Raw genomic sequence first — 16,713 nt, forward strand, 5'->3', positions numbered from 1 at the left:
CTCCGCCTGCCCCCGCCCCTCGCAGCCGGCTGCAGCCCGCCTGGTGCCCCAAGTGCCAGCAGCTCCGCGCTTGGTCCGCTGTGAGCGAGTGACGGCGGCGTCCGTCCCGGGAGACCCAGCTGGAGAAACTCGGGCGGGTGAGTGCAGACCGGTGCTGACGTGGGACGGGTTCAGAGACCCTCGGTCCTGCGCACCGCCCTGACTCCCTGTTTAGGAAAAGACCTTTCAAGTGCCCTGGGAATGGTCCCAGCCCGTGCAGAAGGCCTTGATGGCCTCACCTGTTCCAAAACAGCCAGTCGCACCTGACTCTCAGGTGGACACCGGCCCAGCCATTAGGGCTGGGGACAAAAGACTGGAGCCATCGGCCACCAGAGACTCAGGAAATCCTGCCCTAGACAGAGCCAGGCTGGCTGCCTAGGTGGGGGACGGCTTGGGGAGTGAGATTGAGTGTATAGTGGGAGGGGTCCTGTTTTCTGTTGTGACTTCAGGAGAGTCCCTGGGCCCCCAGTGGGCCTCCTGAGCCTGGTGCCCTTGGCATGACCATGGTATCTCCCGTCTCAGGGGGCCTTCTTGAAATAGGTACGAGAAAGTCGAGGGCAGGGGGACGGGTGCTGTGGGAGACCCCCAGCAGCCCAGGGCAGGCAGGACTTTGCCACTGCCACAAAGTTGCTAGTTTGTCCAGAGGAGTCTAGTTGTCCCTGCTCTCCCGTGACAGAGTCAGATGAACTTGCTCAAACCATGTGGGCTGTGTCACAATCCCCACCCCCACCCCCACCAATCCCCTTATCTCAGGACAGGGCTGACTTCCTGTCCCATTGTGTGGTAGCAAAGCCAAGTGTCCCATGAGCTGACCAGGAAAAACATATTTCTGCTCCAACCCCGGGTCCCAGTATGTGACCTGATGGCTCACCCCTTCTCCTTCCTGCCCTCCTTGGTCCCCGAGGGGCCCCCAGCCTGGCTCTGTGCATCAGTAAGTACCCTTACTCTTTGATGCACCCACACATCCCACGGACTTGACCGTGAGGGGACCAAGCAGTTAGTCTGTTTAGACCGGCTGTCCAGGGCTTGAGTTATGGCTGGCCAGGATCCTTTCTAGGGGTTAGGAACGTGAAAGTCTCCCTGGCTGGGGATCCTGGTGGTGTGACCTTGTGTGGGTCATTTCACCTCATCACCATCACTCCCTGCTCCCCCGTGATGGTGATGTGAGGATCGGAGCCCAGCTGGCTTCATCTGGAGGTTGTGGAATTCGAGGAGTGAGTACGTATACATTTGAGGGGCTGGGGTCTCTTAACACACGTGTTATTTTAAGCGTGTTGGTCATCACCGCCCCTTGCCTTGGTTACACTGCTTATCCAGTGCGAGGCTCTCAGAGGCTGGACCACCTTCCACAGAGCGTCACCATCAGGGTCTGGGCGCTGGAGCTGGACAGACCACGGTTTGCTGCTCTGTGACCTTGAGCTGGAGCCCCTGACCATCTGTACCTTGTGGCATTGGCAGGGCCCAGGAGCTGTGGGGGGTAAAGAGATGATGTACCTGAGTCTCCTTGCTTGGTTTCAAGGTCACGGAGTGGGCTCTGAGGTGATCACAGGCTCATTATGACCTTGATCTACCTACGGAGCCGAGTGGAGAGGTAGGTGTTTGCAGAGTGTGGGCTCAGACTGACGCTGTCCAGGCATTAAGGGTCACTCGTTGTTCCAACAACCAGACCTTCCAGACTCAATGTACCCACAGTCCTGGACAGCCTGCTGCCTCCTCCCCCGTCCCTCAGTGGCTATTTGGCTTTTGTTGCCCTTGGGATCTGCCAGCAGGGCCCAAGGTTCCGGAAAGACCCGCTCAGAAACCCTCTTCTCGTTGCAGGACCGAGATCCCGCTCGCAATGGAGCCCGGCAGGCAGACTCGAGTCTCTCGGCCATACAAGATCAGTGAATCCTCCAAGGTCTGTGACTTCTCCGGTCTCACCTGGGAATATGGGCTCTGTGGGTAACTGGTCCGTGCAGACTGAGGGCTATGCAAGGGGCTTGGGTGTATGTGTGTGTGTGAATATTCTAATGGCAAATAGAGAAAAAGAGATGGTCAAGGGGCAGGAGAAGGCTCGGAGTCAGAAGCTGCAGGTGCAGGGGACACTGTAGGGACACTCTGCCCGGGCTGCCAACTCTGTTTCTCAGAGTAGCATTCCAGCCACTTAGCACTTTGGTCCCTGGCATCCACCCCAGGAGGTGAATGAGACGGAGGAGGAAGACCTGCGCACAGAATCTGTCCATCACCACTTGGGGACTCCCAAACACCTGCCCAATGAGAGCCCACATCTCTAGCCTCCTACCAAGGCTTAGGGACTGTGTGCTGGGGGCCTGGGTATGAAGAGTCAGTGGAGGGAGGGGAGGGTCTTCAGTTTGAGCAGTGCCATGTTGGCTGCGTTAGCCCCCACCCCAGAGCTGTACCTGGGCCAGCCCCCCAGGTGGTCTGGAAGGTGAGGTCAGGGCACAGCCCCCACAACCCCCTTTACACCTGGCTTCCTGCTCTAAATAGTAATGCCCCCCACAGACTTTAAAAGTGTCCTTGTCTGGAGCTTAAACTCTGTGGTTCCCTTAAGCCAGTGAAACCAGCAGCCACCAGACTGGTTAAATGACCCGTGGGTGTCAGAGTGGGACTGTGTGTCCCATGGAGGGATGGTGGTTAGTGCGGATATTTTTTATTTCTTAGTGCAGCTATTTTATCAGGTTCTCCAGAGTTTTTTTTTATCGGAATCTGGGTGAAAGTCTACTCCAGGGTCCACTGGTTTTCCACACAGCCATTCCGACAGTGCATCTTGATCCATGATGCTGATGTCTGTCCCCTCGATGGAGCAGCTCTGCCCACGTCCTCCCTGCGGGTGTCATTTCCCTTCACTCTCCTTTTTTGCTTTCTGAGCTCTACCCTCTAGGACAGGGTAGAACTGCCCCTGTGGGTTTCTGAGACTGTAACTCTTTATGGGAGTAGGGAGCCTCATCTCCTAAGGAGTTTTGAACCGCTGACCCGGCCGTTAGCAGCACTGACTTGGAACCCACTCTGCCACCAGGGCTCCTCTTCTGAACTTTGTTGTTTAGGGCCACCAAGTCAGTTCAGACTCACAGAGACCTGACGGGCAGCAGAGGGAAGCACCCCCGGTCCTGCGCCACCCTTACAGTCGTCATGTTGGAGCCTCCGGCTGTGTCCATCCATCACGTCGAGGGTCTTCCTCTTGATCGCTGCCTCTCTAGTTAACCAACGAATCCCTTCTCCAGGGGCCTGTCTCTCCTGATAACATGCCCAAAATGTGTGTGCTGAGCTTCAGCCCGGGAAGACGCTGTCCTTTTGATCTTTGGTGGCTGCTCATTCCAGGGAGTGGTGTTCACCATAGGGCTATTAATGACAGCGACTGCATTAACCCTTTGCGACACCTGTAGAACAGGTGGAAGGGACAGTGTCCCGAGGTGGTGATGATTTAAGGGGGGGGTGGGGGCAGAGTAGGGATGTCTCTTTTTATGTATGAAGCACAGTTATATATGCATGCATCAGATACGCAGCTGCCCAGTATAGCTACCATGATGGGGACATACGTGGGGGTTATCTACACAAAAAGGAAACTGCCTATGTAAGCTCTTTGCAGACTTGCTGCGTTTGTGTTGGTCCTGGTTCCGCGGCCCTGTAGGCCAGAGGAGAACTGTCCTGGTAGTGGAGGGTTTCTGAGGCTGTAGGTCTCTGCGGCTCTTCCTCCCGTGGAGCAGCTGCTGGGTTCAAACCACGGACCTTTGGCTGAGTGCTTCACCTGGGCATCACCATGGCTTCCCCCATAGGCTCCTTGGGGGTACGGTAATGAAAAGACCTGTGGAAGCCGAGGCTTTGGATAAGAGGGTTCATGTGCGTCCCCTAGATTTGTTAAAAGAGCCTGAAGAGAGCCCCAGCTGTGCATGAGTAGACTGGGGGGCGGTCTTGCTCATGAGCGGGTGGCTCCTCCTGAGAAACCGTTTCCTGTTCCCGGCTGCAAGCACCGAGGAGGCACTTGCCAAGCCTGGCTTTATCTTCTGTGCAGAGGCAGGAAGGCCTCTTGGCTCTCTCAAAGGGGCTTTGTTCCCAAGCTGGGCTGTGGGGACAGTGTCCCTTTCTGCCTTTGATGGCGCCCGGGGTCTCTGGCCTGCAGGTCTGACTCCAAGGCTGCTCCTGTCTGAATCTGGGCTTTCACTGAGCAGCAGGCTCTTTGGCCCTGGGCGGATTGCATGTCTCTTTCTGAAATCTTACTTTTTATACAAACAATCAGAAAGTGTCTCACTTGTAAGGGAGCCCCCCAGGTTTAAACGCTCCTCCTAGTTGGTCCGGCCTTCTGAGCACCTCCCTGGGTAAACAGGGCCCTTTGGTCTCCTGGCGCTGGTTGTCCTTGGGTGGGTGGGTGGGGTTGTTCCTCTCTGCTGTAGCTGTTCACCTGGTAACTGAAGGGTTGTCAGTGACTGATATTTCAGTGGACTGCCAGGCCTTTACTCCTACTTGCCTCTGAGTGGACTCAAACTTCTTCCAACCTTGTGGTCAGCTGCTGAATGCTACTAAAGCCTCCCCCCCCCCTAAAGAAGCAGGCCTCACCGGCCCCTACTCCTTGTGCTCTGCCATGGCTTCACCAGCTCTGAAGGCACCAGCAGGTGGGTGCCCATGTGTGTCTGGCTTTCGGGAGGCCAGCTGTGCACTGTGTGCAGGGCCAGGCTGCCCCTGCTCAGGGCTGTGTCCTGTAGGGTCACTCTGAGTCAGAATCCACTCTAAGCAGTGAGTTTGCGTTGCTATTTGCTTGTGACTCCTGGGAAGTAGAGAGAAGGGGGAGGAGGAAGGAATATCGGGGCGGGGAGGGAGGGCAGAGCGCATGCGCACCCAGCACCTGTATTTCCCACGGTGTGTTCTAGCGCCTGACACCTCGCTCTCTTCCCAGCTGGCTCCGTCTACCCAGCTGGGCATGGTGGTTGGGCGGCCGGGAGGGCAAGAGGGTCCGGGCCTGACGCCGCCCTCTGCCGCAGGTGTACCACTGGGCCGACCACTCGTCCACCGTGCTGCAGCGGCTCAACGAGCAGCGGCTCCGCGGCCTCTTCTGCGACGTCATCCTGGTAGCCGACGAGCAGCGCGTGCCCGCTCACCGCAACCTGCTGGCCGTGTGCAGCGACTACTTCAACTCCATGTTCACCCTCGGCATGCGGGAGGCCTTCCAGAAGGAGGTGGAACTGGTGGGCGCCTCCTACGTGGGCCTCAAAGCCGTGGTGGACTTCCTGTATGGCGGCGAGCTGGCGCTGGACGGCGGCAACATCGACTACGTCCTGGAGACGGCCCACCTGCTGCAGATCTGGACGGCAGTAGACTTCTGCTGTGAGTACCTGGAGCAGGAGGTCAGCGAGGACAACTACCTGTACCTGCAGGAGCTGGCCTCCATCTACAGCCTCAAGCGGCTGGACGCCTTCATCGACGGCTTCATCCTCAGCCGCTTCGGCACGCTGTCCTTCACGCCCGACTTCCTGCAGAACGTGTCCATGCAGAAGCTGTGCGACTACCTGAGCAGCAGCCAGGTGCAGCGCGAGTGCGAGCACGACCTGCTGCAGGCCGCCCTGCAGTGGCTCACGCAGCAGCCCGAGCGCGAGGCCCACGCGCACCAGGTGCTGGCTAACATCCACTTCCCGCTCATCCCCAAGAACGACCTGCTGCACCGCGTCAAGCCGGCCGTGTGCTCGCTGCTGCCCAAGGAGGCCGACTGCGAGGGCTTCATCGAAGAGGCCGTGCGCTACCACAACTGCCTGGCCGCCCAGCCCGTCATGCAGACGCGGCGCACGGCGCTGCGCACCAACCAGGAGCGCCTGCTCTTCGTGGGCGGCGAGGTCTCGGAGCGGTGTCTGGAGCTCAGTGATGACACCTGCTACCTGGACCCTCAGAACGAGCGGTGGGTCCAGGAGACGCCGCTGCCCGCCAGGCGGAGCCACCACTGTGTCGCCGTGCTGGGGGGCTTCATCTTCATCGCGGGCGGCAGCTTCTCACGAGACAACGGAGGGGATGCGGCGTCCAATCTTCTTTATAGGTATGACCCCCGCTGTAAACAGTGGATCAAGGTGAGATTAAAGCCGGTTTACTTCTTTACTTTCGAGGACTCTTGTTCGTTTCCTTACACTAGCCTTGCCTTCCCTCCCTGCCCCTCTCTGCCCTGCCCGCAGTCCTCCTCCCAAACGCGCGGTGGCAGGGGGGTTAGTCCACATCCTGGTCGTCAGCGCTGCCCTGTAGAACCTGCTGGGCTGGCCACAACATTGCAGGGCCAAGCCGATCCACGTGGCGGCCAGCCGACTCTGGGCTCTGCAGCTTCGTTTGCATCCATTAGTTCACATTTTAACTGCAATGGCCGAGAGAGTGGCTGTCCTATTGGATAGCATCATAGGTCCCAGCGAGGGGACTCCTTGTTGCAAGGATGTGTCCATGTCCCAGGTCTCCATGGAGCCTGGTGATTGGAAAGCTTTTGGATGCTTGTCGTAGGTGGTAAAGGGAACGTGAAAGTACATCTGTGGGCTGCACAGAAGCAAATACCGTGGCTTCATTGTGGGCAGAGCATGGGCCGGGGAGCCAGACCCCAGTTCCCATTCCAGCTTGGTCGAATCCTAGCTTGGCGGATTTTAGACCATTATTGATTGGTTCATTTTGCCTCTGGTTTCTGGCTTCCCTCTCTGAGGCTTGGTGGTGTAGTGGTTATGCATTGAGCTGCTCACTGCAGGGTCAGCAGTTCTAAACCGCCAGCTGCTGCTCGGGAGAAAGTCGAGGCTGTCTACTCCCATAAAGAGTGAGAGCCTCAGAAACCTCGGGGGAAGTTCTACCCTGCCCTACAGGGTCACTGAGTCGGAATAGATTCTACGGCAGTGAATTTCATTAAACATTCCGCCCCCGCCCGCCCCTGTGTAAAGTGGATATGGGGGCCTTCTAAAAGGGCCAGTGGGATTGTAGCCTATGTTGCTGTTCTCCCATGAGGCCCCTCCAGGCCCCCAGCTGCCAGTGAACACCGCCTGCTTCATCATCCCCATGTTCCCCTGTTTTTACTGAGCACTGTGGCTTTCTGAGCTCAAAACTAAGAGTGGATTCCAGCTGGTCTTGGGGTCCCCCTCCTGAGGTCTCCGTCTGGCCAGGCAGGAGATGGGGCAGGTAGAGATGTGGTCTTGGCTCCAAAGCTCTCCGGCTGTGGCCGCCTCAGTGGGGGTCCACACTCATTTGTGAATTCTGCTCAGGGAGCTAGTGCCCATCTTGGTGCTTCTGCTTATAAACCTCCTGTCGAGCCCCCTCCTGCGCTCTGTGAACACAGCTGCCAAAGAGCAATCATTGAAAAACTGTCTGACAACGGGGAGGGAAAGGGACATTGAATCTTTTGGGGGGCAAAATCGCTATATTAGCAGTTCTGAACTATGTGCCCTGCACAGGTCTAGCCCACAAGGTAGACCATGGATTTGGGGATGTGTGTGTGTTCTCTATCTCCCTTTTGGGGTCTCTGAGAAGGCCCCCACCCTGGGAAGGGCCCCTCCTCACTCAAGTTGAGCAGCCCTTCCCCACATGCCCATGGCTGTGTGAGCTGCTGCCATGGGCTGCATGCTCCCTTGGACATGCTTGGGGAACGTGGTGCCAGGTGTTTGACGCTGTGCCAGATTCGGGGAAGGGAAGGTACAGGTGTCTCACCCCCACAGGTGGCCTCCATGAACCAGCGCCGAGTGGACTTCTACCTTGCGTCCATCGAAGACATGCTGGTGGCCGTCGGTGGCCGGAACGAGAACGGAGCTCTCTCTTCAGTAGAGACTTACAGTCCCAGGACTGACTCCTGGTCCTACGTGGCTGGCTTGCCAAGGTGACTGGCAGGGTCGGGGTGGGGTGGCAGCGTTTAAATATTTTAAGGGTGGCGGTTCAGTCTGCCTCCCTCTCTGGCCTCTGAGTTCTCCAATTCCAGAAAGTTCTGGCTTGTAAAACACAGCAGGTCTAACGTGAGAGGCAGAGGGCAGGTTGGAGAGGAGTCTGGGCTCTGGTGTGAGCCAGTCAGGGGTGGCGCATTCCGTTAAGCACCCTACAGCTGACTGATAGGTTGGTGGTTCAAACTCACCTAAAGGCTCTGAGGAAGAAAAGCGTGGCCATCTGCTACTGCAAGCCCAGCCAGCGGACACCAGTAGAGCACAGTTATGCCCAGACACCCACCCAGGGGTGCTATGAGTCAATCTACACTACAGCAATTACTTTAAAAAAATTTAAGTAATTAAAAAAAATTTTAAGTGCAAGTTAGCTCCACTGCTAGAAGTAGCATTTCCCAGTCCCCCATAAACGAGCCTGTTTGTTCCTGGGGGCTTACTGGCAGAGTTCAGGGAATGCATTCATGAGGGAGTCTTGGTGCACAGTGGTTAAGTGCTTGGCTGCCAACAGAAAGGTCAGCAGTTTGAGCCCACCAGTCAGCCCACAGGAGAAAGATGAGGCTATCACCTCCGGTAAAGAGGGCACCCTCGCAAGACCATGTGGTGCCCTTCTCTTATGCGCTATAGGGGCCCCATGAATCCATATGGGCAGCAGAGCTAGTGAGCGCAAAAGAGGAATGGGGAGGTAGAAAAGGGCGGGCCTGGGCAGAGCTGGGCGGGGCCTGGGTAGAATGGAGCCATTCCCAAGCAGAATAGGGCAGGGCCTGGGCAGAGCAGGGCACAGCTGGGATGGGAGCCCCAGGTAGAGCTGTGCGTTGGCCGGTCCTGCTCATGCACTTTTGGTCCAACGTTGGCGGTGTATCCAAGGGGCCCTTATGGCATCCAGCCCAGCCTTCACCCGCTCTATGTGCTGCCTCATCAGACTCATAGTTTCCCCCTCCAGGAGGAGGGGCTATCCCATTTCACAGAGGAGATGACCGAGGCCCTGGCAGGCGGAGATAACCGAGGCGCAGCCCTGCGGACCTCCCCGCCATCCTCCCCATGTCTGTGTGTCCCCGCAGGTTCACCTACGGCCACGCTGGCACCATCTACAAGGATTTTGTGTACATCTCGGGAGGCCACGACTACCAGATCGGCCCCTACCGTAAAAACCTGCTGTGCTATGACCACCGGACGGATGTGTGGGAGGAGCGGCGGCCCATGACGACGGCGCGTGGCTGGCACAGCATGTGCAGCCTGGGCGACAGCATCTACTCCATCGGGGGCAGCGACGACAACGTCGAGTCCATGGAACGCTTCGATGTGCTGGGCGTCGAGGCCTACAGTCCCCAGTGCAACCAGTGGACGCGCGTGGCCCCCCTGCTGCACGCCAACAGCGAGTCGGGGGTGGCTGTGTGGCAGGGCCGCATCTACATCCTGGGCGGCTACAGCTGGGAGAATACCGCCTTCTCCAAAGCCGTGCAGGTGTATGACTGCGAGAAGGACAGGTGGAGCCGGGGCACTGACTTGCCCAAGGCCATCGCCGGAGTGTCTGCCTGCGTCTGCGCCCTGAAGCCGCAGCTGGAGGACAAGAAGAAGAAGGGCAAGGGCAAGAGGCACCAGGAGCGGAGCCAGTGAGCCTGGCTGCGCCACCGACAAGCCCTGGGAACGGACGCACTGCGCAGCTGCCGTTTTGACTTGCATCACTCTTGGTCTTTCTGGGACACCGTAGTCGCGGATGACGTAGTCGCAATGACAGTGCCATTGCCTAGCAGTCGGCTCACAGCCCTGTGGTAGCAACCAGCCCGCTCCACGCCCCGAACTGTTGTCCTCCCTGTGAGCAGCGAGGGCAGGGGGTTCATGTTGAAACGAGGGGCCTCCTGAAACCTGGCTGAGCATTTTTAGCGACAGATTTCTGGGTCCCCTTCTAGGAGCCCATGGGGACGCTGGGGGTTACATGTTAGACTGCTCACGTGGTTCGGACCCTCCAGGGGCTCCTTGGGAGAATGATGACGCTGGCTGATCCTGTCAAGATTGACAGCCCTGGGGACCCCAGGGAGCAGAGAGTTGCTTTGCCCCAGAGGGTCGCCAGGCGTCCAAATGGACTCTATGGTGGTGGTGGGTTTGGTTTGGGTCCGCAGGCTGCCGTGAGTGGGGACGTGGGCTGGAGGGCAGGTCCTAGGGTGGTAAAGGATCAGCCTCGTTCGGGCATCATCGTTGAGGTCAGTACTTCTCTGTTTTATAAATGAGAGGCGGAGCCCCCCAGGGAGTCCTGGAGTGAGCCAGAGTCACCAGGCTTGCCAGACAGTTGGGCACATCTGGGGGTTTCCTGGCAGGGAGGTGCTGGTCCTGGGGTGTCCCCAACAGGTGGCTTGTCTCAGAACAATCGTGGCTGAAAGGCAGGAAGCGCACCTCACTCGCTAGCTTGCGTTCCATGGTTTTCCTTGGTTTGCGGGTGGTTTCTTGTTGGAAGCCACTGTTCTCACCTCGCAGGTGTGCTGAGCTCCTCAGACCCAAGGGGGTTGCTCAGGAACAAGAGGTGGGCTCTGCAGAAACTTTGTCATCTGAGACTCCTGAAACCGAGGCACGAGCTCTGGTGCCTGAGAAAGCTGTGCAGCTGTGTCTCCGCCAACTCCAGCAGCTTCTCCCAGCCGTCTCCCACCACGGAATTCAGTGTCTGGGCAAAGCACCTAACGGTTCTAAGGATCTCTTGGGGCGCTGTGCAACGAGCTCTGGGGTTACTAACCACAAGGTCAGCTGTTCAAACCTACCAGCCAGTCCCAGTCCCAGAAAGATTTACAGTCTCCGGAACCCTAAGGAGGAGTTCTACTCTGCCCTATAGTGGGGAGCAACTCGATGGCTCAGTGGCAGTGGATTTGGGGGTGGGTCTGTACCCTCATGCAGTGAGTGATGGGTGTGGATGTCATTGCCAAGTTCCAGGTGTGTGTGCTTTGAGAGGAGCCATTGATGTTTGGCGCCTCCTGCTGGATGAAGAGTTGCCCTGCGCTAGGTCCTGCAAGACAGCATCTGCAGCTCTTAACCCTGGCCTCCAGTTGATTCCAACTCACAGCAAGCCTAGAGGACAGGGTAGAACTGCCCCTGTAACTCTTCATGAGACCAGAAAGCTTCATCTTTCTCTCAAGGAGTGGCTGGTGGTTACGTTCTCCTGACCTTGCCGTTAGCAGCCAAATACGTGACCTGCTAGTCACCAGGACTGCGTCTGCTTCTCGGACCAGTTATGTGTGCCCTTTAGGGAGTGTGAGAGGGTGGTGTGGGATTGGTTTTAATCGTGGGCCACGTTCGTGATCTGTTCTTGATGAAGTTGGGGGAAATGCCCAGACTTCAAGGTAACTAGATGTAATGCTGGACTGAGAATCATTTCAGCTCAGATACTTTCATATTTAAGAAGATTCTCTGGTATGTTTCCTTTCCTTTCTCCTCTGGGCTCACTGGGATTTGCATCCGGCTGCTTTGAGTAACCAGGATCGGGGTTCGAAAACTTCAGTATCCAGTGTGACTGCCAGCTGGCTGAGTCGCCTGTCCATCTAGCTGGCTGCTTGCATGAGGACATCCCCAGAGGTTAGCTGACTGGCCAAGTTTCTATAGAACATAGACTAGACACCCTTCTTGAGGATCCAGAGCCCCGTCAGCACATGGGAGGTTCTGAGAAGTCTTAGGATAACTGTTAGCCTCCACCTGCCTAGCATTGCCAAAGGCCTTTGAGCATGAAATCCTTTTCTTTTTTGGGGGTGGTGGTGGTGGTAGAGACCTAGTTCCAGAACTCCATGAAATATATTTTGCCTGCTGACTTTGGGGTAGTTTACCCGTTTCTCATCAGGAAAGGGTCTATTACTTGAAGACCCTTCTCTGGAGAGGTGGGGGGTACATGATCCAGGCTCCCAGATCCCCTAGGGGAATGAGAACCCAGGGGCAGCTTGGGAAGAGTGGTGTGGGAAGCAACACAGCCCTGTGTTTACAGCGTCAGACAGCTTGCATTGTTTAATGACGGGGGCTTGTCCCAGGATGCGGGGACTTGTGCCACACTGGCCTCTTTTCTGCCTGTCCTGTGCCTCAGGGTTACAAGCTGTGATCTGCATCCACTGTCTGCAATGTCTCCATGGACACCTGCGTGGCTGTTGGTCAGGTCCATGCGTGCAGAATCCAGTGCTGCTGAGCTTGATGACTTTCCTGTAAAGGTTTCATCTCATGTACCCACGTGGAGTCAGCCTGATGGCTCTATGGGGCTAAGGAAGGCTCTGGGCTTGGAGGGGTCCATGGGAAGCTGTGAGGGGCCAGTGTTACTCCTTAGCTGAGTTACTGGGGAACAGAGGGAGCCGGGGGTGGGGAGTGGGGTTACCCAGCCCCTGGAGTTTGTTATTCATGCTTTAAAGGCAGAAAGCCAAACCCCGGTGTAGTCCAATAAAGAGCAAGAGAAAGTGGTTTGGACCCGTCTGGGGAGAGAGCTTCAGGAGCCCTGGCCGCAAAGCAGGGTATACCTGGAGCTGTTAACTATGAGGTTTGCAGCTCCTCGGGACAAAGATGAGGCTTTCTGCCGCTAGGAGGATTGACAGCCTTGGAAACCCACGTGGGCAGCTGTACTCTGTCCTGTAGGGTCGCTGTGAGTCGGAATCAACTCGGTGACAGTGGGCTTGGGCAGAGGTTAGGGGTGGCCACTTTGGCAGCTGGCCACTGGAACTGTAGCAGCACAGTGGAGCCGTGCTGGGGCCGAGGGGTCCTGTGGACCACACTCGAGATGAAAGCAGCCCTGTGGACTGTGCGCCAGTGTGGCCACGCAGCCAGCGCTCCCAGCCGGCCGGCTGCTCTCTGCCATCACCAGGCTCACCTTCGGTCTTTCATCCTGGTGGTGGGAGGGAGGAGGCTCTTATTTTCAGCTTTTGATTGCCTTCATTTTTGAAAGATCAGAGCTTTCCATTCATTTTAGTTAGAGATTGGGGGTGTGCCCTCCCCTGCCTTGGAACCTGGCTGGCTTCAGGAAGGGAGGGAAGCTGAGGACGTGTGGTCCTGGCCGCTGTCATCGCCGGTGCCTTCAGACACACCGTGGTGTCTCGTCGACATCCTCCTACTTACCGGGCAGTTGACAGTTTCTAACATTCTGGCATTTCAGACCTGCCGGTCTGGTCCTGACCAGGAGCCACCTGTGTCTCTCTAGGTTCTGAATGCTCCACCCCCGGATGATAAAGTGACCTGAGGTGACTTAGCAGAAACCCCAGGAGCCAAGTTTAAGGACTCCTCAGTTTGGGGTTGGAGCCTAGATACCAAAAGGACATGCACCATAGCCCCAGGGCCCAGAGTGACCTTTTGGGGTCTTGCAGAATGTAGGAAAGAAAATTCCAGCCCTATCGCCACCCTGGTCCTCCCGACTCAGGGCTCAGCCAGCACCAGCCTGTCCCAGGGTCAGGATGAAGCCCTCCCCATCCCGTCGTGTAGTTCTGTGGGTAACGGGTGATCCCAGTTGGTGCATCTGCCAAGCCTGTTGGCACTTTTTAGAGTTTTTTGCAATGTTTTGATACTTTTTGATAATATTTGCTAATACCTATTTTGTAGATTGCCTGCTGGGGTTTGACACCTGACCCTCCCCAACTCTCCTCTCCCCTCCACAGGTTATCCAGTGGTCAGCGGCCAGATGTCATCGCCACCCCACCCCCACCCTATGACTCCATCTTGGACCTTGCCCTCCTCCGAGCTAGTGATCGGATCCAACTTTTGAATTTAGTTAGGTCACACATGGCCCCGCAAGGATGTCTGTCCTGGGGTGCCCCACCCAACAGGACAAGAGGGCTCTCTGACCCCCTCCCTACGTTCTCCCTCTCCTCCGATGCTCCTACCTCAGTGGTGTGCAGTCAGAGGGGCCGCTGAGGGCTAACCCAAGTAGCATTTGTCTCATACAGGGCCTCTCCCACCCCAGCCTGTAGCTGGGGTCCTGGACATCGCCCCTGCGCCTTCCTTGGAAAGAAAACACGTGAAAGGCACCACCCGTCCTGGCACGTTCTAGAATTGCATCCTCCGCTTCCGACATCATCCCCTTGTCACGGTGTCTGGTTTGGTTTTGGTTTTAGCCCAGATAGGACTCACGGCCCCTGGGGGGTGCTTGGAGTCTGAAGAAGCTCCCCTTTGCTTGCCTTAGTCAAAGTCGAATGACTGTCTAGCTTGGTGGTGGTGGTAGTGGTGGTGGGGCAGAGGGGGAAACGCTTCCACGCCAGGTTTCCTGGACTGTGGGAATGCTGCCTTTTGCAAGCTACTAGAAACCATTGCAGTGAGTTTGTCTGTGATGGAAGGAAGAGTCGGGGTCTTTGCATGACCTGAAGTGAACCCCCAGGTACCAACTGCCTTCTGAAACCGGAGTGAACACCTGAGGGTGAAGTCCTTTGGGGTTGGTGCCGGCTGCTAACGTTCCTGAAATCTGTGACTGCCTGCATCTCTGGTTCATTTATTGCATTCTGGGATTTGTAATTTTATGGTGTATACAAACTCTGCCTTCTTTGAAATTAAATTTCTGCACATGGCTCTCTCTTTCTCTCTTTTTAATTGTAATCCTTGGTTTTGAATTCCAGACAGTGTATTCTGTTCTTGAGACATATTAAAATCATTGGCCTGGTAGGGTATGGTTTATTATCTCATTGCCATCCAAGTCCTGTGTGGTTATTGTAAGGATCTTTAGCCCTATTTTCTCTGCCTGTATGAAAAAAGAAGAGAGTGGGGAAAAAAGAAAGAAATAGACACGCTTGCATGTTGAGGCCAAATATAATTTGGAAATTAACCCGCCTGCTTGTTTGGAAAGCTGGGGCCTGCTTGGGTCTCTCTTTATTGTGCTTCTAATTACTGTATTTTAGCAGGAACTCCAGCTCCTTGATTGCAGAACCGTGACCTGAAATGTAACAATCTACTTAAGCTTGTGTCAGTGGGCTGGGGAAAATGTGACTAGGGAAAATAAAAGATGAGAGAAGCCAGGGGATGCATAGCTTAGAATGAGCCAGGCCATACCATCTCCCTAGGAACAGAATCGGCTTTACTTGCCTTGTGGATTAAGAGAGGTTTGCTCCCTTAAGCCTTAAGGTTTGCACCCAAGTGCCCTCCTGTGGGCATTTGTCACCGGCCTCTTCTGCAATTCAGTAGTGGGAGGACAGAGGGAGGCACCCACCCAGACCACCCACCCTGGAAACAGGATCAGAATTCATTTCTGAGCAAAAGAGATGCTCCTGAACTGACCACATGCTGCTAGGTACTGAATTCTTCACTGGGCCCCAGCTCAGAAGCCAGCCTCAGGAGAGTTTAAGATCAAATATGGTTCTCTCCCCATCAGCTTGCCCAGGGTCACCTGGCTCTCAGTGGCTCTCTGGGTATGGGCTGTCTCGGTAAAGGACTTGGGTGAAGGGTTTATGTGGATGGTGGTCCCTGGGAGCCGAGGTGAGACAAGGAAGGTTGAAGGCTAGTAAAGAGGTGCTCTGGCTGGCTATTGCTGTGAAACCAACTGCCTCCAAAAGAGGGTCAAGACGATCATTAAATGACCATCACTGGCCTGGCTCTCCACAGTGGTCACTGTCGGTGGTGGCGGGGCTTCTCCCCTCTCTTCTGGCTAGTCCTGTGTTTCTCCGAGGGAGTGGCTTCGAAACTCTGACCTTGTGGACCGCAGCCCGATGCGTGGCCGCTATGCCACCAGAGCTGCATAGCTATCACTAGAAAAAAAATCACTGCCATCCCAGTCAATTCTGACTCACAGCGACCTTCAAGGATGCCGTGGAACTGCCCTTGTGAGTTTCCGAGTGTGCAGCGTTATGGGAGTAGACAGCCTTGTCTTCCTCCCAGCCATTCGATTAGGGGTGAGTTCAGGAAATGCTGGACCAGTGTCCAACGGATGATGTAATAAATGTCCACTTGGCCCTTGGAAGATAAAGGTTCTCCACTCCCACCCTACATGACGCCATACCAACGACGTCTCCCCGCAACCTCGGCCTCTGAGAGTGGGTGCCCAGGTAAACCAAGCACAAGAGGCAGGGCCCTACCCAGCACCCCCTGAGCCCCTCTGCAGCCCCTGTTCCTTGACACAAGGAGCCCTAGGGGGTCAGGTGTTGGTTTGCTAACTGCAAGGTGGAGAGTTCAAACCCACCACCCCTTGAGAGGAGAAGGATGAGGCTCTCTGCTCTCTCTAGTGGGAATCGACCTGATGGGAGTCGGGGTGGGCTCTTGTGGACAGCCACAAAGGCTCTGGCCCAAGGCAGGGGTCCAAATGCGTGTGCCCAGATACACGCACTGAGCAGCTGGGTCCCGGAGGCATGAGGCCCTGAAGAGGCAATGATGGCTCACTCCTAGCTCTTCAGAGGCTCTCCAACGACCTTCGTTCAAAGTGGGGTGCATCCCACGGGGCGGAGGAATTAAGGCTCCAGCCTGCTCCCCTCGGAGGCGAGTATGGGAAACGGGAGGAGCCATCCAACCGGCCCTGCGGTCACCTCTACGCCCTGGGAGGCAGAACAGGTAAGTTTTCCCTGAGGCCCCAGGTGTGTCCCAGCAGAGCACTGCATCATGGGGGTTTGGAGCCTGTGGCTTTTGCAACTACATCACCAGCACTTTCTTCCCGGTTACCTCTGGGCAGGATCTAACTGCCAGCCCCTCCCGTTCTAACATTCTTAACTGCTTCCAGCGACTCCATGTGGTGTCCACAGGAGTTGGAATGTCATCAAGGCAACTGGTTTGGTTTTCTTGTTTTCATGGAAAGCAGAGAGTGCAGTGAAGCCAATCTTCTCAGAGCCCCCCTGCCATGACCGTGACCTGGTTACGGTGCAAGCTTGCACGGGAAGGCTGCTTCCTTGCTCAGTAA

At 56.2% G+C, this 16,713-nt stretch overlaps 1 protein-coding gene across 3 annotated transcripts; it reads left to right on the forward strand.

Moving 5' to 3' along the window:
* The first annotated feature begins 66 nt into the window (after positions 1-66).
* On the forward strand, positions 67-10,692 carry KLHL36 (kelch like family member 36). Of its 3 annotated transcripts, XM_045293713.1 has the most exons (6): positions 67-137; positions 1,858-1,936; positions 5,013-5,552; positions 5,676-6,086; positions 7,692-7,849; positions 8,963-10,692. In XM_045293713.1, exons 2-6 carry the CDS (start codon positions 1,877-1,879, stop codon positions 9,516-9,518), a joined length of 1,725 nt encoding a protein of 574 aa, XP_045149648.1. In that variant the 5' UTR covers positions 67-137; positions 1,858-1,876; the 3' UTR covers positions 9,519-10,692. The 3 variants fall into 3 exon arrangements, with proteins under 3 accessions (XP_045149648.1, XP_045149646.1, XP_045149647.1); XM_045293711.1 differs by having other exon boundaries at positions 5,013-6,086; XM_045293712.1 differs by lacking the exon at positions 67-137 and adding an exon at positions 909-970 and having other exon boundaries at positions 5,013-6,086.
* Positions 10,693-16,713: the final 6,021 nt, after the last annotated feature.

Source organism: Echinops telfairi, unplaced genomic scaffold (genome assembly GCF_000313985.2).
Source record: "Echinops telfairi isolate 266 unplaced genomic scaffold, ASM31398v2 ScPeMD7_2291;HRSCAF=2852, whole genome shotgun sequence".
In the NCBI taxonomy this organism is placed as follows: Eukaryota; Metazoa; Chordata; class Mammalia; order Afrosoricida; family Tenrecidae; genus Echinops; species Echinops telfairi.